General features: G+C 58.9%; 2 protein-coding genes across 6 annotated transcripts; one reads left to right on the plus strand and one right to left on the minus strand.

Annotated features, from left to right (window-relative positions):
- The first annotated feature begins 483 nt into the window (after window positions 1-483).
- Cd5 (CD5 molecule) lies at window positions 484-16775 on the plus strand. 3 transcript variants are annotated; one of them, XM_003465866.5, is made up of 11 exons: window positions 484-619; window positions 6579-6617; window positions 7751-8065; window positions 8334-8396; window positions 8498-8812; window positions 9940-10230; window positions 10434-10559; window positions 10985-11032; window positions 11648-11767; window positions 12201-12290; window positions 12834-16775. In XM_003465866.5, the coding sequence occupies exons 1-10, from the start codon at window positions 574-576 to the stop codon at window positions 12287-12289; spliced, it is 1452 nt and encodes a 483-aa protein (XP_003465914.4). In that variant the 5' UTR covers window positions 484-573; the 3' UTR covers window position 12290; window positions 12834-16775. The 3 variants fall into 3 exon arrangements, with proteins under 3 accessions (XP_003465914.4, XP_023419170.2, XP_023419171.2); XM_023563402.2 differs by having other exon boundaries at window positions 12837-16775; XM_023563403.2 differs by having other exon boundaries at window positions 12925-16775.
- On the minus strand, window positions 14829-25633 carry Vps37c (VPS37C subunit of ESCRT-I). Of its 3 annotated transcripts, none has more exons than XM_005001984.4 (5): window positions 25482-25633; window positions 18714-18812; window positions 17596-17767; window positions 17051-17133; window positions 14829-16401 (listed from the first exon to the last, which is right to left on the minus strand). In XM_005001984.4, exons 2-5 carry the CDS (start codon window positions 18804-18806, stop codon window positions 15691-15693), a joined length of 1059 nt encoding a protein of 352 aa, XP_005002041.1. In that variant the 5' UTR covers window positions 18807-18812; window positions 25482-25633; the 3' UTR covers window positions 14829-15690. The 3 variants fall into 3 exon arrangements, with proteins under 3 accessions (XP_005002041.1, XP_013003870.1, XP_023419173.1); XM_013148416.3 differs by having other exon boundaries at window positions 25467-25526; XM_023563405.2 differs by lacking the exon at window positions 25482-25633 and adding an exon at window positions 24252-24311.
- Window positions 25634-25732: the final 99 nt, after the last annotated feature.

The following is a 25732-nucleotide window of genomic DNA, read 5'->3' on the forward strand; positions in this document are numbered from 1 at the left end:
GTTGGTTTCATTCCTGGGCAAGGCACGAGCCAATCAGATAGCCGTCTGCACCAGACTTGCTAGGCACTCACAGTGGCCCATGACCCTGCATGAAGGCCCTGGGCCTGGGCCTCTGAGTGTAGCTGGAGGACCAAGACTCCACTGTTGCCAGAGTGCACGAGACAGAGACTGGGACAACATGGTTATACCCGTGGCTGGGGCAACCACAGAGGGCACAGGTACATATGGGGCAGAGCACCACTCTCCTGTGCCCCAAACCCCACGGGCGCCAAGAAGACCCAGCCCTCTGGGCCGTGAGGCCTTCAGGTGCCCGGAGGAGGCAGCACTGAGCGTGGGACCCACATATGTGTGATCTTTGCATCACCGTGGCTATGCAGTGAGGGCTCCTTAGCTCTGTCCTCTGTGGCACCTCTGCCAGGAGGAAGTTGACAGTTTCACTTCAAACGCAGTGACGCAGACCCCACACTGCCTGCACCATGACCCCGCCCTCTTCCTCCCGAGCAGACAAGACAAGGCAGAAACTTCACCCACAGGTGCTGAGTTCCCCAGGCTGGGCAGGAGCAGGCCGCATCCATGGGGTCCCTGTCACTGGCCGTCGAGTGCCTGCTGGCAATGCTGGGTGAGTAGCTGTTTGTCCAATGGGCACAGCACTGAGGTTATGCCTGTCCTGGTCTGGCTTCGGAGCATCACACAGGCTCAGAGCCACGGGATGTCCGTGTTGCCCGCCCCACACCCCAAGTCCTGGTGGCCCCATTCTAACAGCCTCTGCTTCTCTCCGAGCTGTCCAGGGCTCTGAGTCCAGCTGTCTGCGCCGTAGCATGTTGCTAGGTGCCCAGCAGTACCTGGCCACCTCCAGGGGCAGGGACGTGGACAATGACCATCTCTTGTGCCCTGGGCAGAGCAAGCAGAGAGCACAGGGCTGGGGCTTCCCAGGGCACAGTGCGCAGGTGCAGGGCGGGCAGAGCTCCTAGTCCCTGCGCACACAGCCCAGGGCAGCAGGTGCCGAGCCTGGGTTCTAGGCCCAGTGCGCATGGCTGCTCCACCCATGGCCATCGGAGGGGTGCGATAGAGATGTGACTGTGGCCAGAGGCGTGGGAGGCATGGTAGGTGAGGACCAAGTCCAGGTGTGACCAGGAGGAAGTGCCCGGGCCCTCGCTGTGCGCCGACTGTACCATACGCAACCTGCTGGGGAGTGTGGATGCATGAGTATGTGCGTACACGTGCATGCGCATGTGTGTACATCTGTGTGGAGGCTCTGCACACTCAGGGCCTGCACACGGCTTTCTCTTGTATATGCTGCACAGCTGGTGTGCACATGCACGCCCATGGCTGTGTATTCCACAGCAGGAGGAGAGGCCATGCTGCTCCTGCCTTGCTGCTCCTGGGACACCAGGGATGCAGTTCTCAGGTTTCACCTCCCCTGGCTACACTCCCAGCAGCGTCCTGTCCTAGGTGACTTCCTGCAGGATCTGTGAGTCTCTTGGCCTGGCAGGAGTCAGTGAGCAACCCTGGGGAACATTCGAAGTGTGCAGCTCTAGGCACAGATATTTGTGCAAATGTGTATGTCGGGGGAATGAGCACCCCTTTCATGTGGGGGTCACAGCCCTGAAATACTTGCAAAGTCATTGCCTTCCACAAGCTTCACGCCATCTAGGAAGTAGCTGAGGCCCTGCAGCCTCCCACCCGGCATCACAAGAAGGTGTCACAGCCTCCATGGGTGCTGACAGTGCCATCCTCCTTAGCCTTAACGGCTCAGGCCATGGCAAGCCAGCCATGCTCAGCCACTGGACCTCACCTGCCAGCTGGGTGACCTGAGAGCTCCACGAACCCCGGGTGAATTAGGTCTGTTGAGCCATAGTATTGTGCCGGGTGTACCGAGTATCAAGTGCTCAATGAACAGCGAAGACAGCAAGTTATAACCAGGGCAGTGAGGCTCAAGGAGCCCAGACAGGGCAAGGAGTCCGGCCAGTGCACTGTCTCAGGCTCTCGTCCCCAGGCTATTCCCTTGCACGGCTCTGCATCCCCCGCATGTATTCATCTCCTGTCTGCCCTGAGCATGTGAAACAGCATCCTTGCCTGCTTGCAGAGGAGGCCTGGCCTGGAGGCCCAGAAATAAGCCCCAAGTTCCTTACCCACTTGTGGACACTGAGCTGTGTGGTGCAGGAAGTCATGGGTGGCCTTGGCTGGAGGGTGGCCAGGGTACATGGGACACCTTCAGGAGATGTCCGCAGGAGGTGACATCCCCTCTGAGGCCTGAGGAATGGGAAGAAGCAGCCAGGCAGAGAAAGATGAATGAAGGTCCATGGCAGAGAGGATGAGCAGGGCAGAGGCCAGGGTGTCCACCGAGCATACAGAGCGAGGCCACCCAGCCACAGCCGAGGCCGCAGAGCTGGGGCCTGCCAGGTGCTGAAGGGCCAGGGATCGGGGACACTATGGCTGCTCTTTGTAGGAAACTGAGGCTGCTGGGGCTGAGAGGCTGCAGTAGCCCTTGGGGATGCCCTATATGGCTTCGCCAGTTAGAGAATACCTTGGAGACCAAGGAGAGGGTTCAGCTCCATCAGACAGAATCGAGTATCTCCTGTGCTCATGTGTGTGCACGTGTATGTGCACATGTGTGTGCTCAGCCCCATGGAGAGGCTCTGGGATTGGCAGGTCTAGTTTGGCTCCTGCTTGGCCACCCGAAAGGACAAGTACCCCAGGGGTCTTGGCCCTCTCATCAGTGCTGCACTCACCCAGAAGGGCCGAGGAATGACTCATGCTGGGAACTCGGGAAGGATCCTGGCCGGGGACCTATGTAGCAGTTGAGTGCCGTGGGGACACAGCCCAGGGCAGAGCCAGTGGGAGCTGGGGGAAGCCAGAAGGCGGCGGGTGGTGAGCAGGTAATGGAGTCCTCCAAGGGGTCTCCAAGAAGAGACCTGGGCTCCTCCTCAGAGCTGTCAGAACAGCGTCCCCTCCTCTCTCTCCATGGCACTGTCTCGGCCCAACAGGCTGCCCTGGGGAGGCCAGAGGTCTCAACTTCTGAGGGCAGCTGTGTCCTAGCCCTGCGTCCCCCCACCCCACCCTACAGCAGGGGTCCCCTTCCCACCCTCGCTCAATTCTGCGAACATAGCGGGCTCCATGGTGCCCTGCCAGGCAGCAAGCAGAGGGACTCAGCTTCCGCATCTGAAAATGGGCAAAAGGAACCTGGGTTCACCAGGCTGTGGGTGCGAGGCTGGAGATATGCAGCACCGTGAACAAGGGGTACTGTGCGGGATATGCAGCCCAGGTGACTCCCACAGATCCGGAGAGGTGCCCAAGGCCATGTCCACGAGGAGAGCAACAACTCCCATAGGAGCATCTGCCACCTGGGACCCCATCCCCTCCCCATACGCATGGGCTGTGGGCACCAGTGATAGTCCCAGGGCTCAGGGACGCAGGTCTCCAGTCAAGCACTCTGGCCCATAGCAGCCTTGGCTATAGGGAGAGCCTGTAACTCTCCGTAACTCGGGGCCCCAGCCAGGCCCACAGACAGCCAGCTGCAACCAACCCCGGAGCTGGGCCATGATCCTGAGGTCCAGCCCTGGAAGAGGCAGGGGCTGCAGAGTACCGGCTGCCTCTCCCATAGGGTGGACACAAAATGTGTCTTGCTAGGCAATGCTGTGTGCTTAAAGCCAGTGCTGCTCAAGTGCACAGAACAGAAAGGCTCCCTGAGATTCACCCATAGCCAGAGCACACATGTCCAAAAACTTCAGGATCTTGGGATTTAAAAAGCAAAACAAAATGAAGTCTTAAAAAAAAAAAAAAAAAAACTACTTCCAAAAATTTGTTTTTATTTATTTATTTATTGGTACCGGGTACCAAAACTCAGGACTTGGCACCGGCTAGGTAGGCACTTAGGCCACTGAGCTACAGCCTCAACCCCTCAGAAAACATTTAAGTGCAGTACACAGTGACTAAAACTCATCCACGGCAGGATGTGGCCCATGGGGTATCTCTGTCTGTCTCTCTGTCTCTGTCTGTCTGTCTGCCTGCCTTTGTCTCTCTGTCTCTCTCTGTCTATCTTTCTCTTTGCCTCTCTCTGCATCCCTGAGTTTTTCCCAGGCCTGCCTGTCCAAGCACCCCATGGGGGGGGGGGTGCTGGCGGATAGACTGGCAGGGCATGTCAGCCCCTCAGTGTGGTCTCATGCCCAGCCCCAGCCTTAGCTGCTGAGGACAGCATGGTTGGGGACAGCGAGGGTACAAATGCCGCTGGGTTCTCTCCCCACGTGGCCTCAAGGTTTCTGGGCAGAGCTATACCTTGGGCGGCATAGGCTGTACCCCCAGAGGAGTCAGGGGGACCCCAGCAATCTGCATGATCCCAGGGATCCCAGAGGCTACTCTATCACTGGCAAGAAGCGGCTAAAAAATGAGAATAGGCTGCAAAGGATCAAAACTCAAAAGTGGCCGAACAGGCCGGGAGAAGGCACTGGCAGCCCCGCGTCCCATCGGCTTTCGCTTCCCTTGAGCCTGGTGCAGGCCTGCACTGAGCTGAAGACCATGGGTCACAGATGGCTGGAGGAGGGGTTGGCCAGAGACCTACAGGGAACTTCACCACGGACTGGGGCCACACCCCAGGGGTCGAGAAAGCCTCCAGTGTCAGGCAGCAAGGACCGGGCCGAGTCCCTGCACGGTGGCTTCACACCAGATAGGGGCTCATCCCATCCAGGCGGGCAGCGAGGAGCAGCAGAGTATCCTAGACCTCCAGGCTGGCAGGCAGAGCTCAGCCGCTGGGCCACACAGGCCAGCTGCCAAATTCTTTAAACACTCTTGGCTTCCTCTTCCATAAAACAGGGCCAAAATAGTGGTTCCCGCCTCCTGGCACTGTGAGGGGCACTGAGAGAGTGAAGGAAAACAGTCCTGCAAGAGGAAAACACTCAGCTGGGCATGGTGGCTCACCCCTGTAATCCCAGCACTCGGGAGGCTGAGGTGGATCGTTGAGAGTTCAAGACCAGCCTGGGCTACAAAGTGAGCTCAAGGCCAGCCTGAACTGCATAGTGAGACCCCATCTCAAAAAAGAGAAAAACACTCGTGTTAATGGGGGTGGTGACAGCAGTGGTGATGGAGGTGGGGATAGAGACAGAAGTGGCGATAATGATAGACAGACATGGGGATGTGATGATGGAGAAGGCAGCGGTAAGGAGGATGGGACTGTGATGATAGAGATGGTGATGGTGGTAATGGAGGTGGAGGTAGAGGTGGTGGTGATGGGGAAGAAGATGGTGATGATGATGGAGATGATGATGGGGATGGGGATGGTGCAGATGGTGGTGATGGGGAAGGTACTGGGGAGGATGACGGAGATCGTGATGGAGGTAGAGGTGGTGATGATGGGGAAGAAGATGGTGATCATGATGGAGATGATGATGGGGATGGGGATGGTGCAGATGGTGGTGATGGGGAAGGTACTGGGGAGGATGATGGAGATGGTGGAGGTGGTGGTAGTGATGCGAGCAGGAGAAGAAAGGAAAGGCTGCTACTAAGGACCAAATGGCACCCTGAGGGCGGTGTGCCTGCCCCTGGGCAGAGGATGGCTCAGGGAGTGTGCCTGCCCCTCCTAGGAGCCACTTTCTGCTAAGGTCTTTGCCCTCTCCACCTCCCTGAGCATGTTCTCTGAGCAGGCCAGGGTGCTCCTTGAGGGGCTGCAGGCATGGTCAGCCCAGTTCCTGGCCCAGGGCCATCAGCCCCTCTGGCACCTCGGGTTGCAGCCCTCTCTGTGCCTCCATGCTTGGCACTGTGCAGGCCGCCCTTTAGTGGCAGAGGCAGAGGGTATATTTCCCAGTCAAACCTGTTATCTTGGCCCTCTGCTGACATGTACATCCTGGATGCACTTGCACATGGTGTGGACCAGGAGTCACAGCCTCTCACACAGCGTGGGGCGCACAGGGCAGACATGGCCTCTCTGCTCCCAATCTCCTCTCCACAACTGGGCACCCCTGCTTCCACAGAAGCCTGGTGGGCAGACTGGGAGGTGCAGTTGTCCCCTGCTAGCATTGCCTTGAGTCCTCACCCTACTTGTGAGAATATCGATCCTCTGCCCAGGTCCTGGACTGCTGGCCGACTGTGATAGGATCTCAGAGATGCAAGCACTTGTCACAGGGTCCTGAAGGCTGGGGCACAGCACGGGTGGGGAAGCATCACTTCCTGTAAAATTTCCACAGCAGCGTGAGCCCCTGCAAGAGCAGGCCTTTCTAACCCCCAGTGACAGTTTCTCCCCTGGAAGTGAAGCATAGCCGCTTCCTGTATAAAGTCAGCTCTCCTCACGATGGCAGCGCACTCTATAATCCCAGCACTCTGGGAGGAATGAGGTGACATGTACCCTGTGTAGTAACAGTCACTTGACTATACATGGAGGAGAAATCAATGTCACCATGTGATATTTTAAAAGGTAGATTTAGAGAGAAAAAGCGAGAGAGAATGCTGCAGTCCACCCTGCAGACCTCACTTGCTTGCCCAGGTGCCAAGCTGCAGGGCAAAACCCATGTCCAGAAGCCCAAGAGCTCCTGCTGAGCTGGGGATGGAGGTCAGCCCCACTCCCTGATTGTCCTTTGCCCTCTCTGCAGCTGCTTTCTGCGTGGGCTGGTCCAGCATGGAAGACACAGGTAAGGAAGAGCCTGTGAAGAAGGCCAGGGCAGGGCGGTGGTGGGGACGTAGCTCTGTCCTGCTGGAGGGGAACTTTGGGCCAAGAAGTTGTCACCTCTGCTGGGCAGCGCCCAGCCCACTCAGACACACAGAGGTGGACATCAGTGTTGAAGGGCACCACACAAGTGCCAAGTCTCGGGCCACCGTTGTTAGGGCATTTCATTTTATTTTTTGGGGGGCTGCTGAGCACAGGACTCATGCATGCTAAACACACCCCATACCCCTGAACAACACCTCAGCCCCTACCATTTTAGGCAAGGAACTTGAGCATCATGGATTTGGTACCTGAGGGAGGCCCTAACACCAGCCCCCCTGAATACCAAGGGCAACCATGGATCAGTTAACCCAAGGCCCTTTCTAAGATCATGAAGCCATAGGGCTGCTGTTGAGACTGCAGTGCCGCTCCTGGGTGCATGCTCAGGAGAAACAGACACACAATGTGCAGAGATCAGCTCGAAGTAGGCCAGCCCCTGACACAGCCCGCGCAGTGGCCCAAAGCTGAGTGGCAAAGCTGCAGCGCACACTGAATTCACAGCAACGGGGGCAGCCGAGGCCCTGGTCTGGGGATGCATCAGTCGCACAGACTGAGAAGCCAGGAGGAAGTCCCACTTCCGTAGCTCTGGAGAATGGCAAAACCAGCCTCTTGTGACAGAAGCAGCCAGGCAGCCCTCGAGGGCCAAGCCCAGGATGAATGGCTCCAGGACTTGCTGGTCACCAGGCACATTGTGACCTAGAGTCTGGTGGTGGCTTTGTGCTCACACATGTGTCAGATCCCATCCAGTGGTGCCTTTAATGGGTGCATTTCACAGTTTCAAAGGTTAAAACAAAGAGTCCAGGCTATTCTGGGACCCTAAAGGGGGGTCTGCAGGATGGGCCATCGTGCCAGGTAGCAGATACCCAGGGCCCTCGTCCAGGCCCAAGCTCCCCTCCAGCTCTGCCCGAGTTTCTGGGCTGTCCTTGCTGTGATCAGCAGGGATGGAGCTCTCGGGGGCACTGAGCACTCCCAACGTGCTGGGTAGCAGGGCTCTGCAGAGTACAAGGGGCACTTCTGCTCCTACCTGTTCCTGACTGCTCTCCCCTCCGCCATCCCCAGGCTTCCAGGTGCGGCTCCAGGGCTCCAGCTCACCATGCCAGGGCCGGCTGCAGGTCTACAAGCAGGGATCCTGGAGCACAGTATGCGCACAGAGCTGGGGCCTGCGCAGAGGCTCCCTCCAGGACTTGGCCCAGGTCTCCCAACTCTGCCAGCAGCTGCGCTGTGGGGAGGTCTGCAGATTTGGTGTGATCTCTACCTTCAGTGCACCCCAGTCCTGGCTGCCTCAGATCACCTGCTTCGGAGCCCCAGTCTCCTTCTTCAACTGCAGCAGCAATGCAGCAGGCTGGTGCCAACCACTCAGCCTGATCTGCTTAGGTGGGTTGTGGGCACCTGTGGGGTGGGGGATCAGGGTCCGTTCTCCCACCCCTGAACACATCCATGGGCCAGGGCGCTGGCAGCCACCTGGTGGGACAGACATAGGAGCCAGATATGCAGGCTGCTGTCTTCTCTGCCCCAGAGCCTCTGTCCCGCCTCTGTCTTGGGGGCCACTGTTCGAGGCAGCATGGGGTTCAGACAGGCTTATGTGGAAAGTGGTGCGTCCCCAGTGTCCTCACCCCTGCTGCCTCATTCCTTCCCACTGCAGAGCCCCAGAAGACGACACCGCCACCCACAAGCCCCCCACCCCCCACCACACCAGCGCCCACAGGTGAGAAGGTGCCCCATGGGTGGGGGCTTCACCCACAGTGTCTCCTTCATCGTGGGGTGGGCAGCCCCACTCAGCCTAGCCCCACTCCCACCCCATTCCAGCTCCGCCCAGGCTGTGGTTGGCAGCTGGGCCCAGGGGCCTGCAGTGTGCGGGCACTGTCGAGTTCTACAGTGGCCACCTGGGCGGTGTCATCGGCTACCCAGCCCCAGATGACAAGGATGACATGCTCTGGGGCCTGGGCACCCTCATCTGCAGGAGCCTGGGCTGTGGCTCCTTCCTGAGGAGGTTGCCAGGGCCTGAAGTCCCAAGGCCCATCGGGTGGACGGTGCAGAATGCGAGTTGCACAGCCCTGCCGCAGTGCTTCCGGCAGGCGCATCGTGGGGAGGCCGGCCTGGCCCTGGCGCTCGTCTGCTCCGGTGAGTGGGGTCAGGGAGGAAGGGTAGCAGCAGAGACCCCATGGCATGGAAGGCAAAGGGGACAGCTTGCAGGCATGGCTGGAGCCGAATGCAGCATGCAATTGCTCCGCGCAAGGCCACGGGGTGACCCAGGCCCCCCAGAGCACCAGCTGACAAAACAACCCTGTGCCCTGAACCAGGCAGGGAGCCTTCACGGCCTACAGATCATCCCAGGATCAGTGGACACTGCTGAGGGGACCACCGGGAAAGCAGGGTGGACAAGGCAGGGTGGTGGGCATCAGTGGATCCCCTACTCGGGGGCTGTGGGGTCCAGACTCCACTCAATGGCTTCCCAGGCCCGGGCTCTGCTATCACCGTCCCACATCCCAGAGGGGAAGTGGGGAGCCAAGAGGATCAGCACCTGCTGCCATCCCTGTATGGATCTGGAGCCTGTCACCCTGCCCACCCTCAGCTCTGGTACCTCAGGGGTTAGAAATGTGGCCCACCACATCCTCCCGCTCCCCAAATCCGAGTCCATTTCTGTGAGAGTGCTTTGTGTGAGAACCAAGGAAGCCTGGCTCTGCTGAGCTAGAGCCTACACTGGCCTCTTGTTCTATGGAAAAGACTCGCTGGGGTGTTGGTGGTATTATTGCCACGGAAACTGGCCAAATCTGGTGATCACAGCTGCTCTGAACCCAGTGCAGCGAGAAGTCCTGGCCCCATCTCGGGGATCCTGCTGGACCGGCCACACACTGTTGCCTGGCCCTCGGGCACAGGGCATGGGGAGCAGCATCCTGGGGTCTCTCACCTGTGAAGTGGTAGGGCTTGGAGCAGTCTGCCTCAGTTTCCCCTCTGAGAAGCCTGCCTCTTCCTATGGTGCAGCAGGAGATGGATGCTGCTGCTACCCCAGCTCTTCTCCACCTAGCATGGAGCAAATGCTTCCCGATGTCACCATTGGGCATTGCCCCCGGTGGCTTCCTGCCCACCAGTACCAGCTGCCAGTCTCAGGCTGCTGAAGGCCTGGACAAAGCTGAGTGAGGCACGCTGGGGTGGGGGCTGCCAAGGAGGGAAGCTGCAGGGAGGCACCTCCCCAAGCCAGTGCCCTCAGCTGCAGGCCACAGGGCACTCACCTCCTGCTGCTTCCCCAGGTTTCCAGCCCAAGGTGCAAAGCCGCCTGGTGGGGGGTGGCAGCACATGCCAGGGCACTGTGGAGGTGCGCCAGGGTGGCCCGGAGGCACAGTGGGTAGCCCTGTGCCACAGCACCCGGAGCTCAGCACGGTGGGAAGCGCTATGCCAGGAGCAGCAGTGTGGCAGGTTCCTCACCTACCATGAGCTCGATGCCGTCGTGGGCACCCGCGGACTCCTCTGCCCTGAGAAGCTGCTGTCCGAGTGCCATGTGCTTGAGGAGAGGAGGTCCTGCCGGAGGGCGTACATCACCTGTGAGTGCCAGGGCTGGGGCCAGGAATGGGGTGCCTGGGAAGGACAGTGAGGGGTGGGGACAGCTGCTGCCCAGGAGCGGGGGGCGGGGGGTGCACCGATGACAGCAGCGGAGGCGGGTGAGGGACAGGTGGCCAACTCTGAACCTCAGGGGCCAGGGGCAGCCTCCTCCCCCAGCTGGGCTGACCCCAGCCCTCCCCACCAGGCCAGGATCCCCACCCCCCAGGCCTGGCTGCGGGCACTGTGGGGAGCATTGTGCTGGCCCTGCTGCTCTTGGTTGTGCTGCTGGTGCTGTGTGGTCCCCTGGCCTACAGGAAGCTGATGAAGAGAGGTGGGTGCGGGTTCCTGGGGTGACAGGAAGTCGGAAGGGTCATGCTTTCTAACTTGTCTGCACTCAGGGAGGCTGAGGAGTCCTGAGCTGGGTGGGCAATGAGGGCATGCGTGACCTTGTGTGACCCCACACCTCCAGCACAGCCACAGGCCCGAGACACTGCTGGGCCACCTGTCTTTGGGCTCAGTTTCCCCATGTACCAGAGTGCAGCTGTACTCTGGGGGTGCAGAGGATGCTCAAAGACAGGAAATAGCCTTCGGGATGCTGGACATGGACCTGCCAGGTCCTCCTCCTGGGCCTGCACCCCTCGGCCTTTCCTTGGAAATGGCGCCGTCCTGCACCCCCACCCACCAGCTGGAAGCTGGGCCCAAGCATCTTCCTGGGGTCCTGCAGCACCCCTCACTGCCTCCGTCTCTCTGACTCAGTCCGCCAGAAGAAGCAGCGGCAGTGGATCGGCCCAACGGGGATGAACAGTAAGTGCCTAGCCACAGACAGCACCTCCGTGGTGTCACTGTGGCCACAGATGACCCAAACCGGGGCTTAGGTTTCCCCATGGGACAGAGGCCATGAGCTTTCTGCCTGACTCAAACGCCACGGCATCCCCTCAGTGGTAACTCGACCAGGAGTCCCCAGGCCTGCCCTCCCTCAGGCGTCCCCAGCACTATGCCTGACACTCCCAAAAGGGACCCCCCCCCCAACTTCAGGGCCAGGCAAAGTTCAGCACAGTCTCTTGCCTGGACTTCGGACCCCACAGGACCTGAGGAGGCCAGGAGGGCTGCCACAGGGTAGCATCACCTTCTACCTCTTACCTCTGCTTTGCACCTTGCCCTTCCCCAGCCCTTACAGGCCCCACTAGTTTCAGTCACCCAAAGGCATCAGCCTCCTTCCCTGGAGCGGAGTGATCTCCCCACTGCTCCCTGTGGACTCCCTGCATGGGGTCTGACCAAGCCCCTGGGCTTGCGGGCCACCTGCTCTTGCTCATGTGGGGTCATCCTGCCTCACCAGAGAGGGAAGGGGAACAGGAAATGAAATTCCTGGGTGCCGGGAGAGGGCAGCAGGTGACTGAACTCTCCCCTGCACGTGTGCAGTGTCTTTCCACCGCAACCACACTGCCACCGTGCGGTCCCAAGCTGAGAACCGCCCAGCATCACACGTGGACAATGAGTACAGCCAGCCGCCCCGGAGCTCCCACCTGTCTGCTTACCCAGGTGAGCAGAAGACCAGGTCCATGCCACTGTCCTTGGCACTCTACTGGGAAGGAGGAGGCTGGGGGAAGCTGCTGCCCCCCTGCCCAATGAGTGGCAGGTCCTTCGCAGGCCCAAAGCCCAAATCACTCACCAAAGAACCCCACTCTTGGCCAATGCCAGGACCCCAACCCAGGTCTATTTGGCCTGCTTCCCATAGGATCCAGGCGGCCAGAGGGTAAACAAGGGCCTCTGGGCCAAAGCAGGGCTGTCAGTGGCCTGCAGGAGCCCTTCCAGGGCCCCTCACTGGCACTGAGGGTGAAACCCCAGAGCACAGAGCTGAGCCTCCTTAGCTCTGTGGCGGACTGATCACTGGCTTGCAAAGCCTGTGGTCTGCTGGTCTCTAGGCCCAGCTCTGTGGGCTCTGCCGGCTCTGCCAACTTTCCCCTCCCCCCAGCTCTGGAAGGGGCCCTACGCCTCTCTGCTGCCCAGCCTGACAACTCCTCAGACAGCGACTACGACCTGCACACCGCACAGAGGCTCTGAGGTGAGCCTGTCCCCAGCCCTGTGCCTGCCAGGCCCTGCTGCCCCATGTGGCCCCTGTGGGGAGAGGAGGAGAAGAAGCTGGTGCTTTTGGTTCCAAGCTTCGGAGCCATCAGTCTCAAAGCTCCTGCAAGCTGCTTGGAGGGACCCCACGGCACAGGCTACGGCTCTGGTGGTGCCCATGCCTAGTACACAGGAGGCCCTGGGTTCATCACCACCAGCATCAGGAGCAGCAGCAGAGGATGCCCTGTGGGCAGTGTGGCAGTCACACTCGTGTGGCTAGACAGCAGAGGGGCAGATCCCAGGTCACTGTGTGAGAGCAGAGATGGGAAGTGTCCAGGGCTCTGCTAGGAAGAGGGATGGGGTGTTTCTGCCAGGGAATTTCAACAGAAATGAGCAAAAGGAGCAGGGTGATAAAAGCCTTAGGAGAAAGCTAGAGCTCAGCCCCGCTGGGACTTGCATGGCCCTAGCGAGGGAGGAGGGCAATGACCGCTTCCATCTGCTGGCACAATTCAAACACAAGCTCCTGCCTGGATAACCTTACTAGCAGGTGCTGATGGGCGTCAGGTGCAGAACTACAAGAGCGAGTGTGTGGAAGCCACCCTGAGAGTGAAGTCTGCTGTGGGCCTCGTTTACAGAGCCTGCCAACGCGCCCCAGCCCCCAGCATGCAAGCAACATACCATGCAGGACACTGGACAGACCTGTGTGGCCTTGCAGAGAAAAGCCCTGACCCTGGGCCTGCAGCCATCCCAAGTCCCAGCCACCCCGAACTGGGCACCAGGATCAGGGAACTGCGAGCCAGACCTGCGGCCGCTATCCAGATGTGACATCTTCACCTCCACCCTGCCCGCCAGGACAAGGCAAGGACCCCAGCCACAGGAACCCAGGCTAGCCCAGCTGGGCCCTCCATGTGGACCCCATAATAGGTATGACCCTGCACACAGAGACTCAGGGTGCCCAAAGGGTCCCCCTTTCTGCGCCAGGGCCCTGGGCTTTCTGGACTCTGCCACTAACCCACAGTGAAGGAACCCCTCCTGGGGAGTCCTTTGGTATACCTGAACACCTTTGTTCACCTAAATAATGCTTCTCCTCCCGAGAGCATGGCTGCTCTGACCTCTCCCATCCTGCCCCCACACCTACCCCCGGGGACTGTCACTATCCCATGGAGGACACCTTCCAGGCAAGGGCCTGCATCTCAGGGAGCACGGACCCATGGTTCTGACTAGAGCCAGCCCTGGGGCAGCACAGGAAGGACCCGGGTGTTGGGTGGACACAGAGAGGACACAGCACCACACAGCCTGCAGCTGGGACCCTTCCTAAACCAAAGCTCTTGTCACTTGACCACCACACCATGGTCAGAGCCACCACACCTATTTAAAAAAATCCAAACAGGAACAGGAAGCACAGTCGAGGTCAAGTCTTTAGAAACTGACAAGTGACCAGGCTCAGCGAGACTTGTGTAACCACCCTGCTGTCCCCAAGGCTCCTGCCAGGTTCCCACCTTGCCTGCAGAACAGACCTGGGGCCCCTGGCAGGGGCTGCCCTCTCCCTGTGAGAACCTGTGATGACCAGCGGTCCTCGGGAGCCAGGCATGAGCACTGTCCCATTAGGTAAACTGAGGACCCCAAGGAAAGCCAGGGCCCTGATGTGCACCCAAAGGAGACTTCGGCGTCCCTGGCTGGTTCAGTCACGTGTCTGTGCTGGTCTCCCCAATCTGGCTGGACACAGAGAACTGTTGACCTCAAGGGACAAGGGAGGACCCTGAGGACTGGGATGTGCCACCGTCTCAAGCGTGCAGGGAAGTGGGGGCAGCCACGGCCTCTCCTTCCTGCCTGGCTCGGCTCCAACCCAAGCATGTAACAGGGCCTCGTAACACTTACAGCTCCATCTGCAAGGCCAGCGTTCTCCAGGCCCTGGGGTCCCGGGTGAAGGCAAAAATGGGGACAGAGAACCACGGGGCTTGGCAGAGCCCATCTGACCCAGGCCTTCTTCCTCATAAAAACTGGGCTGAGCTCCAGAGGTGATGGCACCAGCCAGAGGAGGACACTACTCGGCCTGGAGGATATAGTGCTGTCTGTACCTATCACCCTCAGGGACAGAGGGCAGAAGGCTGGCTTGAGGACTCAGAAGCACCAGGGAGACCAGCTGGGCAGGGCCTCAGGGCAGCAGGCATGCACAGGTCATGGCTGAAGGTAGCAGCCCCAGACTCTGCCTTGGGTCTTCGGTCCTAGGCACATCCTGCAGCCCCCTGTATGGCCTGGTCAGCCACGGCCAGCAGGTGTCAGGAGCGAGGCGCCCCCTTGTGGACCTCTTGTAGCTGCTGGCACAGCCACAACCAAACAATGGGGCTGGCTCATAGCCACTTCCAATGGAGACTCAGCATAGCAGGCAAAAGAAAGTTGGGGAACTGGCACACAGGGAGGGGCAGAAGGTGGCCACAGAAGGGGTACCAAGGGGGACACAGAAGGTGGACACAGATGGGTGCTCCATCAGAGCACATTTCTGGGGCTGTAGGGGGCAGGTGCCACAGAGGCAGCAGGGTACCAGTATAACTAGTCCATGTTTATTGTGGCAAGTTGTGACACAGCTGGCTGAGCCAGGACAGGATCACTGGGACTCCTCTCAATGTTGGGGCACAGCCCTGGACCTGCACACACCTACCCACAACACGTGGGGCTAGGCAGCCTCCCAAGGCCAGGCACCCTCACCCCTGCACCCATCAGAAGTGGAGAGCCCAGCAGGACGGTTCAAGGCACTAGATTTCCTGACGCCACAGTGTGGCTGCGGCTTCGGGGTCTGCCGGAGACACTCACCCAAGCGCCATGCCCAGCCTGCTCTGCATGCCGGGGGGCTGCCACTCAGGCTGGGGCCCATGCCTGGCTGCTGTGACGATCCGCAGGGGCTGCAGGTCGGGGATGGGGCTCATGGGGTGGGTAAGGGGAGGGACCATTTGTATGTGAGATTCAAGGCACAAAGGGATAGGGGCTCTGGCTGCCCCGCCCCCACTCCCCATCCTGCCGAGACCTCCTGGGCTCCATGCTCCTCCATCTAGTCAGAGCTCCAGGGGACCGACGCAAGGCCTTCACAGTGCACCCAGCCCAGGGTACAGCCTCGCAGGTCCGTGATGGCTTCACAGGTGGATGCTCTGCTCTGGCCCAGCACCCGTGCTGGTGCCAACCCTAGATGCAGATGGGCGGGGCCGTCTCATGCACATCCAGATGTCCCCGGGGCAGGCACAATCAGTTGGCTCATTAGAAACCCGAGAACCCCATAGCAAGTCCCTGAAAGGGGCAGCCCGGGCTGCTAGCTGGAGGCCACAGTGCATGGTCACACTGCCAAGGCCACCTCCACAGAGCCTGTGCCACTCCTGCCCCTTGGTCTCTGTGCCAGGAGGGTGACCCACCTAGTACCCAGGCCAGCTGGGGCCTGAGGGTGGGGGGAAGCCGTAGGGGGGTGTGGGCCTGGTGGGGTACGGGGGCCCAGGGGGCACTGGGGGCTGGGGCTGGGTGGAGAAGCCGGGCAGCGGAGCCTGTGTGGGGTAGGGGGGCTTCCCTGCCATGGGGAGAAAGGGGGACTGCTGAGGATAGCCAGGACTAGGGACCCGGCCCCCCGCCAAGGGGTATCCAGGACCTGAGGTGCTAGTTGGGGGTGTGGGATAGCTCTGCTGGGGTGGCACGCCCCTGACGGGGGACCAGGCATAGCCCATGGCCACCCCGGGCCGGGGTCCAGGAGGTGCCCCATAGGCTGAGGGCTGGGCCACCACTGGGAAGGGGGCTGGCGGCAGGGCGCCCTGGGCAGTGGGGCCAACAGGCAGGCTGGGTATCGGACTATAGGGCAAGGGGTAAGGGGGTGTAGTCGATGGCGGTGGCTGCACTTGTGGCGGGGGTTCCTCAGCCACGGGGGGCACAGCCTGGACAGTAGGGCGTGGTGGCACCGGTGGCCGGGGTGGAGGGGTGTCCCCCGCAGGCTCCTGAGGCACTCGGGGCCTCCTCACCACATCCTGCAGCTTCTCTACCCGCACGCGGCGCAGGTGCGATAACGTCCGCATGGCTGAGAAGTCCTCCAGGAACCGCTCCAGTGGCACCTCACCCTCCAGGAACCGCTCAGCCATGGCCTGCGGACACATGGGGTGATGACTGTGGGCATGAGAACACTGGCCTTGGCTCCCCCAGTTCACAGCAGCTCACAACGCCTGTGTCTCCACTGTCTGGGGTCCCCATAGTCCCCTACTGACACCTGTGCGCCATTAGTCCTCTGTGTCCCTTGAGGGAACACCAAGGCCTTCAGTGCTCCCAGCCCAGCAGTGGGGCAGAGAGAAGCCTCTGCCTGAGACTGAGGGACTTGGGGGATGGAGACAGGGTGGGGCAGGGGCAGGTGGCCCTGGCCCCCATGGGATCCTGGCTCCCCACATGGGGGCCACCAGGGCAGCAGTCCCCATCTAAGGTCAGCCCAGCCCAAAAATACAAAATGGAAAATTCTAGCAACGAACAGCTGGCAATTTGAAGTGACCCTCTCTTGCAACCCATTGTTATAACTGCTCTATCTCATTACTGTCATTAATCTATCACTGCACCTCACTGATAAACCAAATCTCATCTGGCTCATGCAGACACACTGCATGCTGGAGAGCAGCTGAGTCCAGTGCCCCTGCGGTTTGGCATCCACTGGGGTCTCAGAGTGTCCCTGCCGCCACAAGGACAGGGCTTCACTTGTGCCCAGATGACCCAGAGGACACCAGGTGACCTGCCATGCCCCTAACGCACCTCAGACTCCTCCTCGATCTTCATGCCTTCGATCTGCAAAAGGTCCAGCAAGGTCCCTGGCTGCAGTGCAGAGGAAAACTTCTCTGGAAGGGGAGAGGCAGGCGTATGGTCCACAGAGCTGCCTGCATGGTCGGCACTGGAGGTCGTGGGCCTGGGGAGGGCCCTGCACATCCCTGCAGGGCTCGCAGGGCCCTTGCTGCGCTGCCCCTTACAAGTCACTTTCCCGGCCAGAGAGGAGCTCAGGAGTCCGGCCAGCCAGGGCACGTACGGACGGGGGGACTTAGGTCTTACTCTGCCCAGGAGCTCCTTCAGGCAGCCCCTTCCCCCTTCCTGGGCCAGTGCTCTGTACTCCAGTCCCAAGCCTGCCGTCTCCAGTACTGCACCCTCTGCAGCTCTACATGGCCCTTGGCCCAGATGTCTCACTGGCGACATGCAAATCCCATAGTGCTATCCCTACCCACTGCCTGTGAAGCCCAAGGCACCAGGCCTGCCTGGTGGGCACAGGGCTATGTCCACACCACTCCGGCCGCCTGCCCTGCACCCACCCAGCCTGGCCTTCTGCTCCTGGCACCGCTCCACCAGCCTGCGCAGCTCCTGGTACTTGTCAGAGAGGTTGGAGCGGCTGATCTCCAGGGGGGTCTGGAACTCCAGGTTCCGCTCAGCCAGGCTCCGGTTAGTGGCCAGGGCCATCTCCCGCTCCAGCTGTAGGTCCTGGACCTAGAAGAGAAAGGCACTAATGACGATGAAAGCCATTCCTACTTTTCTTTGAGGGCCCAGGGCATACTCAGCCTCACCACAGTCAGGCCAGCAAGTGCAGTCATGTAGGCACTGGGGGCCCAGCGCACTCAGGTGGACACACATGGGACTCTCGCACTGTGGTGACAGCCTGCCCTAGCCACTTGCTGGACAGCATCAGGCCCCTGGTGGCAGAGCTTGAAGAGAAGGCTGACTAGCATGGGAAACTGGGGGTCTCACAGCATAAGAGGACCCCAGGCTTCAGAGCCCAGTGGTCACTGATGATGCCCAGGGAGGACTAGGTGTCTTTGGTTTCACAGTGCCACTGGGATGCAGGGAGGAGCCTGGGACATGACCTGTGCTCCTCTGCACTGCCAGCAAGTAGGTCAGAAGCCACACACCTCTCCTAGATGGCAGTTCACAGAAGCCACGTGTCAAGGCTCCAGGGCAGTCAGCCAGCCCAAGGCCCTGGCAGGGAGAGGCCATGGCCGTGAGAAGTGGGTAGGTCCTCGGTTAAGTGCAAAGCTCCACACAGATAGAAGCAAGAGTGCACCTGTTACCATGACTGAGGGCCAGCCAGGGTGCCAGGCATGGTGGACACAGGGTCAGACGGGGATGCACTGTGGCCCAGCCCTGGGGCCCAAGTCACCCACAGCTGCAGGGCAAGGTGGGCCAGACTTGCCAGTGCTGGAGTCAGGCCAGACCCAGTGCATAGCCTCAGGGGCTGTGGTACCAGAAGGCCCGGTGGTACAAATCCACATGGGTCCCAAGCTCCCCACCACTGCCGATGCTTCTGGGGAACCCAGGAACTGGCCTGAACCCTTGGAGGTTCATCTGGCCTGGCCTGGCAAAGGGCAAAATCCACAGCAGGTAAGGGTTGGCCACACCCCAGCTGGCCTGGGGCTCCCGCCTGGATGGCCTCACCCACCTCCGGGGACTCCAGGGCCAGCCGGCCGATAGCCTCTGGGTCGCTCTGCATCTCCTCTAGCTCCTGCAGGGTCTTGTCTTTCAGGGTCTCCATCCTGCCCTGCAAACAGAGCACAGGGAGGTGAGGGGCAAGGCTGGGGCCTTCCCAGCCCACAGTGAGGGCCCAGGAGGGTGTCAGGTCTCTCCTGCAGCCTTGCCACCCCCTCCCACATCAAGAGTCAGGAGGACCCACCCACATGGTGGGGAAGGGGAGCACTCAAAGGCCCTGGGCAGGCAGCACAAGCCCAAAGGTCCCTGCAGGCTACAGGAAGCAGGAACTGGGCCTGAACTCAGCTGAGCGTCGCTGGCCAGCAGCAGCACTGTCCAGAAATACCCAGGGTACACAGGCTATGGGAGGCAGCCCTGACTGTCATACTCGCTATATTTAGTGCACTGGTAACCTCTGATCCTCCCAGAGCTCTGAGTGATGGCGCTCACCCTCCCAGGGTTACAAAGGTGAGTTGTTCTGGCTGTGCTGGAGTTGAGCAGACACAAGAAACCCCCAAATCAGTGTCTCAGGCAGCTGGCAGCAAAAGAAGCCAGCTAACCAAAAGAGGACCAGTGCTCAGACTGAGCTGAGTCTTCTCGCTGGCCCTCAGTGGGAGAAAGGTAGCCATAGCCAGCCAGGAGGGAACCATTACTGGCACATCGGTGCCCCTGAGAAAGTCCCAGGCAGACACAGCCACCTTATCAGGGACTTGGTTTCCCACCTGTAACAAGAAAGAAAGTGTCTCCTGGGGCATCAGCAATGTGAGGCCTAAGCCCCAAGTCCCTTTGCCAGGAAAGCCCAGCTCTCCCTCCTGCCCAAGCCTCGGCCCTGCAGGCCTGCTGAAGGCTTAGCATCAAGAGGCTGGGGGCTGTGTGCGGGGATCAAGGGCAGGCCTCTTGAGCACTCCATGCCTCAGTTTCTCCTCTGTGCCCAGACTTTTGAAAGAATGAACAGAGCTCCTGCTTGGGTCCCAGGCACCCCATCTGTTTTTCTCTTGGTCACCCCAGCACTCCCCAGATTCTGCCAGGGACTGACCCATCACTAAGGTGACAGAAACTGCCAGCCAGATTCAGTCAGATAAACCCTCAGCTTCAATCGGCATCACTTCGGAGCAAGGAGCAGCTGCCAGCAGCTTCTGTGTGAAGCTCCTGACAGTGGTACCCAGCACCCGGCGACACCCTGTCCCCCATCAGCCTGCAGCTGACCACTAAGAACACCCAAAGCAACGCAGGTGGGATCCGCATTCACTCGTCCTGTACCCCGACATTCAGATGGCTTTGAATCCACAAGTGAGGCTGGCCACCCCTGGGAGGACCACAACACAAGGCAGACACCATGAGCCTGTGGGGCCACATGGCTGCTGCCCCAGCTGGGAACAGAGGGGCCATAGCTGACCCCACCCTGTGTGGGGCTCTCTGGCCAACGGCATCACAAATACTGCAGAGCCAGAGAAACTGGGCCATGCCTCAGACCCTGCGGGAGCCCATGAAGGTGTTGGCCAGCAGCAGGCCCAGCAGAGTCACGAGCTGACCGCACTCCCATACCAGGCTGAGTGTCCCAATCCTTGGCCTCGAGTCCCGCACAGCTCAGGTGATCAGAGACTCCTGGCCCTGCTTCCAGTCCTCTGGCTCTGTAGCCTGGTACTGTATTTACTTTGTGCAAAACCACACGCTCCATGGCTCAGTGTACACATGCCAGCTAACCCCTCTGCAGCCAGGTCCCTGCCAGCACCCCTTGGTGCTCCTGTCCTCCCTTCTCCTCTAGGGATGGGGTGTGACCTCAGTCTCCTGGCAAATGGATCGGTGAGGGTCAGGGAGTTGGGATCCTGTCCCCAAGGAACCCATAGCGCACCCTGCCTGGGCACTTGTGCCCCACCTGCCCCCTGCACCCACAGAACTCAGCACCGATCCCACTATTGCAGCCCCAGAGCAGCCTCTAAAGGCTCCAAGTGTGTCCTCAAACATTACCAAGAATGTCCACAGAAACAACACCATGCCAGCAACCAGCACGGCAGAACCATGGCAGGCAACATCCAGGTAGAAACAGACACACAGAGAAGGGAGAAATGTCACTCGTAAGGAGAAAAACAACCACTAAAAAGAAACCCAGAAATCAAATAGATGAGAGCACCCCCAAGCAAAGACATGAGACCAGTTACTCCCACCTGTTCTGTATGTTCAAGCTAGAAGGCTGAGCCAGATGGCTGACCTGAACACATCCTTTTAAAGGTCTAAGTCAAACTTAGAGGAAAAACTACAAAGCTACCATTTAAAAAGTGTATCAGACAGCAAAGGGGGCAGACTGGATCCTGCAGGTCAGCAGTCTGAAGACCTAGCAGTAGAAATCATCCAAAATGAACCACAGGAGGAAAAAAACACTGGGGTGATGAATGATCAGCCATGGGTAACTACAGACACCCCTTGCTGGTACTCTTCCCAGGGACAGAGCGGGGCAGGGAAATGAAAAAGTATCTTAAAAATTACTGGCTGAAAATTTCTAACTTTGATGAAAGTTATACACCCACATGTCCAAAAACTCAATCCCAGGACAGAAACATGAAGAAAATGACACCAAAACACACTGTAAATTACTTAAACCAAGTGGTAAAAAATCAACTAGAGGGAGAGATGTATCATTATGAACAAAAGACCAGAAATGAGAAAAGCAGCAGACCACATCTACGAATGCTGCATGCAGTGGATGCTGGAACATTAGCGTACACAAAGAAAGTCAACCTAGAATTCCCCATCCAGGAAAAACACCTTTCCACAACAAGGCCACACAAAGTGTGGTGGCCCCTGCCTGTTATCCCAACACTTGGGAGGCAGAGGCACGAGAATCACCAGGAGGTGGAGGCCAGCCTGGGCACAGCCTGAACTGTGTAGCAAGCTCCTGTCTCAAAAAAGCAAAAACAAAAACACGAAAGTTGCCCCAGACATCCAAAAGTGCAAAGAACTCCCCAAGCACAGAGCGCCTGAGAAATGTCCGAGGAAACCCTCGGTCAGAGGGACATGGAATGGGTTGGGAACATGACTCCCCATGGAGGAACAAAAGTGCCAGAACTAGACAGAAATCACCGTGAGCCCCATGCTGTACTGTATGGTCTCCTTAACAGACCACTATGAAAGGAAGGTGGCATGCACCAGGGTACTGGGGCTAGAAAGGCAGGGAGGGAGTCACTGTGGGGCCTTTGGGAACCTCCCTGGAACAGGCAGGGATGACGCAAGGCACGCACCAACACAACCCCTGAAAGTCCCACGGAGAATGAGCCAATGAAGGAGACGAAGGGAGCCGAGGACACCGAGGAAGGCAGAAAGCAAAGCAAAGGGAAGGGAAGCAGCGGGTCAGAGGACAGCAGACGGAGACAGTGGCCTCAAACCAGCCGCCTCAAGGCGCACCTTACATGTGAGCGGGCCGCACACTGCAATTGCGCAGAGCTATATTATTCTTTAAATTTTATTTTAAAGAGAAAAAAATTCACAACAAGGTAACAGGAGAGTAACCATGGTTAATGCACTGCGTGTTATCTTTACATAATGGTAAGACTGGATGTGTGTGTGTGTGTGTGTGTGTGTGTGTGTATGTGTGTTTGTGTGTGGAGACAGGTTCTCGCTATGCAGTTCAGGCTGGCCTTGCATTCACTTGGTAGCCCAGGCTAGTCTTGGACTCACAACAATCCTCCAGCCTCAGCCTCCTGAGTGCTGGGATTACAGGCGTGCACCACCACGCCTGGCAAGACTGGATTTTTAAAAAGGATCACGGCTGCCCATGAGAAGCCCTTGAGCATCAAAGCCCTCGACAATGGAAGAGCTGAGAGATCAAAAACACTCACACAGGCTCTGAGTTCCTGCCTCACTGCACAAGTCCTCCTGCCCTCGCTGGCGCGGTTCCTCCCCGTCAAGCTTGTTTCCCTGCAGCGCCCACACCTGCACCACCATCCCAGGGCGTTTCCTCTGCTCCGCTCCCCTCTGTGCCTATGCAGGTGACCTCAGCACAGGACTCTGCCTAAGACTCCTGCAGCAGCCACAAGCTGGACTCCCTGCTTCCCAGTAATAAGTGATCCCTGCCATAAAAACCGCACTTCCGGGCCCACTGTTGCCGCGCACTAGCTGCAAAAACCCTGGCCTGTGACTAAGGCTGCCATGAGTGGCATTCAAGGTGCCCACCCAGGTTCCAGCTGCCCCTCCTCAGGACGTGCCCTCAGGGCAGCAGCTGGCTCGTGCCGAGACCCTGTTTAAGTGTTTGAGGAATCAGTGGACTGCTTTCTACAGTGGCTGCATGGTTTACATTCTTACCAAAGATGCATCAAGTTTCAATTTTTCCACATCCTCAGTAACATTTATTAGTTCCTGTTTTTTAAAATAATAACCATCTTATTGCAGGGGTGGCAGTGCACCCCTGTGAGCCCAGTACTCAAGAGGCTGAGGCAGAAAGATTGCCATGAGTTTGAGGCCAGACTGGGCTACACAGTGAGTATGTAGCCACCCTATACTACATTGAGACCCTGTCTCAAAAAAAAAAAAAAGTATATATAAAATACCAGCACTCAGGTGGCTGAGGCAAGAGGATCCTCACAAACTCAAGACTAGCCTAGGCTACGACGAGCTCAAGCCCAGCCTGAACTGCACAATGAGATCCTGTCTCACCAAAAAACACCGGGCCAAATCCACAATGACAGCCGGAAGTTTCTCTTCCCTTCTCTGGAGAACTGACAGAGGACAGGAAGTTGAAGTGGGTACAGGAGCCAAATACCACCGCCAAACAACTTGGTTGGAATTATAGCACAGTCCATCTGAGGGTGGCAGGCCACCTTGTCCCTCTCAAGCATCCACAGGGATTCACCAGGACTGGACCATAGCTTAGGCTCAGTTCCAGGGGAACTGTTCAGATCACACAAAGGACAAGGGTAGGAGCCAGTGCTTCCTGGGCAGGGAGCAGAGTATTTCTAGCCAGTAATCTTGCTAAGACGGGATAAACCAGCAGTGAGGTCACAAGTGTCTCCTCAATGCAGCTACGTCCTTCCTGTCCTAAGCCCCATGGGCTCCCTGGCCAGCCCTGAGAGAATCAAGACAAACCTGTCTGATACTTGCTTACTGTTCCACAAAACTACTGGCAACAGACGAGGCAAGGGGAGATCATCAAGGAAATGCCTCACAGCCAGCATAGCTAAGGGGCTTGCAGTTACAGAGGCCACTCTGCCACCTGCCACCCACCACCCATTCCGAAGGCAGCTGGACACTTCCAGAGACTCTAAGTCCTTCGAGGAAACCCCTAACAGGACTCCTGCCTGGCGGGCATGCAAGGTAACTGAACGAGACCTTCCACAGTGTGCTTATGTCAGCCTGGAAAAACCCAACTATTCCTGGCCAGAAATGGTTCACTGGCTACTGATCCCAGAGCCCTTTTAACAGCAGATTAGTACATTTCAAAGCAAAGAAAACAAGAATTCTTAGTAACAACCCAATTTCCAAGCCACCAGGAACCCAGGACTTGTGTTAAAGTAAGAACCACCTGTTGTGAGATTTCTGGGGTCCCCTCCAGATACCATCACCAGTCTCCAAGGCCAGGGTTGGAAACCAAGGAACCCAGGAGGCAGCATGAGAGTTAAAGGCCACCCAATCAGCTCTGAAACAAGGAAGAAGGATTAAAACTCTCCACTCTGTCACCTCCCAACCGTGTGACAGTGGCCAAGTCATCTGAGGTCCCCTTGACACATCTGTACACAGGGACCACTGTCTATCTGGGCATTCAAAAAGCCCAGAACAGTGCCTGGCACAGGACCAGCACTGGGGCTCACACTTTGCGAACAGCTGCCAGAAGCTGCGGGATGAACCTCGTCTACTTAATGGAAATTATAAAGGCACTGTGCCAGATTCCGAGATAATCTTGGAAAAGGCTTTTCTGGCCTGCAACTGCCCATAATGAAGGCTCAGGTCAGCGTCTCCAGCGCCTCAGCCCAGCAGGCTTTACTTTTCAATTCCACCCAGAGCCTGGAGACCAGGGCTGCAGAGGGTTTCAGAGCTGCACAACGGACAGGGACGCCTTCCCGAAGCTCTGTCTCCTCCACCTCCTACTATAGAGCCCGCGGGCACAGAACTATCATATCCTGGGTGTCCGGGCAGAAAGGGGGATCCTGGATATAAGGGGGGAACTGAAGGGGTGGAGAAGGGCTCGGGCAACCAGGGAGGACTGGGACCCCGAGAAACCAGGCAAAAGGTCTGTAAGGCTCCAGGCTGGAGTGGACATTGCCCGCAGGAGGCACACAAGTGGCTGCAGCGCTGGTGGCAGGAGTTGACCGCACCTTACAGCCCAGTTGGGGCCCTCGTTCTCACCCGCTAGGATGGCACCTTGGGTTCCAGCCCGAGGGCACGGAATGCAGACGCACACTCTGCCCACTAGCAGCCCTGCCCTGAGTGGGGCAAACGGCGCACAGTCCCCGAGACCCCACGCTGCCCTCTGACAGGTCAGACCCCGCTCTTGGACCTCGGTTTCCCCATCCGCACAAAGACACCCACTCCAACGCCACCACAGCCGTGGTGGCAAGAAGCCCACGCGGCGGGGGTACCGGGAGTGCGGGGACAGCAGCAGCGCCCGTACGCGAGGGCCCGCCCCGCCACCTCGCGCCCCTCGGCAGGGTCCTGCTTCGGCAGAGGCCACTCAGGAGACCAGGGGCCACGCCCCGCCACGCCCTGCCACGCCCCACCACGCCGGGACAGCCGCACGTACCCCCAGCCGGCTCACCTGCAGCCACCGCACCGGGAAACCGCAGCCAAGCGCCACTTCCGGGATCCGCGAGCCCCGCCCCGCCGGATGTGGTCCCCGCCCACGTCCGGTGGCCTGGCGGTGGCGGCCCGGCTCACGCGCTACGCGCCCCGCCCCTCAGGTTTCTCCTCAACCGGTCTGCAGCCCTGGCCACACCCCTCAATCTTGGTCCCGCCCCTCCCGCTGGTTTTGTTTCACCACGCCCTCACACTGGGTCCCCCTGGCCTGGC

This window comes from Cavia porcellus, unplaced genomic scaffold (genome assembly GCF_034190915.1).
Source record: "Cavia porcellus strain 051 isolate PalLab524CR breed Dunkin Hartley unplaced genomic scaffold, mCavPor4.1 scaffold_17, whole genome shotgun sequence".
In the NCBI taxonomy this organism is placed as follows: Eukaryota; Metazoa; Chordata; class Mammalia; order Rodentia; family Caviidae; genus Cavia; species Cavia porcellus.

What these genes read in the sequence shown, in the direction of transcription:
- Vps37c (XM_005001984.4), bottom strand. Translation starts at nt 18,806, where the DNA reads ATGGAGACCCTGAAAGACAAGACCCTGCAGGAGCTAGAGGAGATGCAG. An exon ending in TGGCCCTGGAGTCCCCGGAG is followed by an intron (nt 17,768 to 18,713) that starts GTGGGTGAGGCC and finishes TTTCTCTTCTAG; the next exon opens with GTCCAGGACCTACAGCTGGA. An exon ending in GGAGCAGAAGGCCAGGCTGG is followed by an intron (nt 17,134 to 17,595) that starts GTGGGTGCAGGG and finishes CTCCCCTTCCAG; the next exon opens with AGAAGTTTTCCTCTGCACTG.
- Cd5 (XM_003465866.5), top strand. Translation starts at nt 574, where the DNA reads ATGGGGTCCCTGTCACTGGCCGTCGAGTGCCTGCTGGCAATGCTGG. An exon ending in CACCACACCAGCGCCCACAG is followed by an intron (nt 8,397 to 8,497) that starts GTGAGAAGGTGC and finishes ACCCCATTCCAG; the next exon opens with CTCCGCCCAGGCTGTGGTTG. An exon ending in CCGGAGGGCGTACATCACCT is followed by an intron (nt 10,231 to 10,433) that starts GTGAGTGCCAGG and finishes CCTCCCCACCAG; the next exon opens with GCCAGGATCCCCACCCCCCA.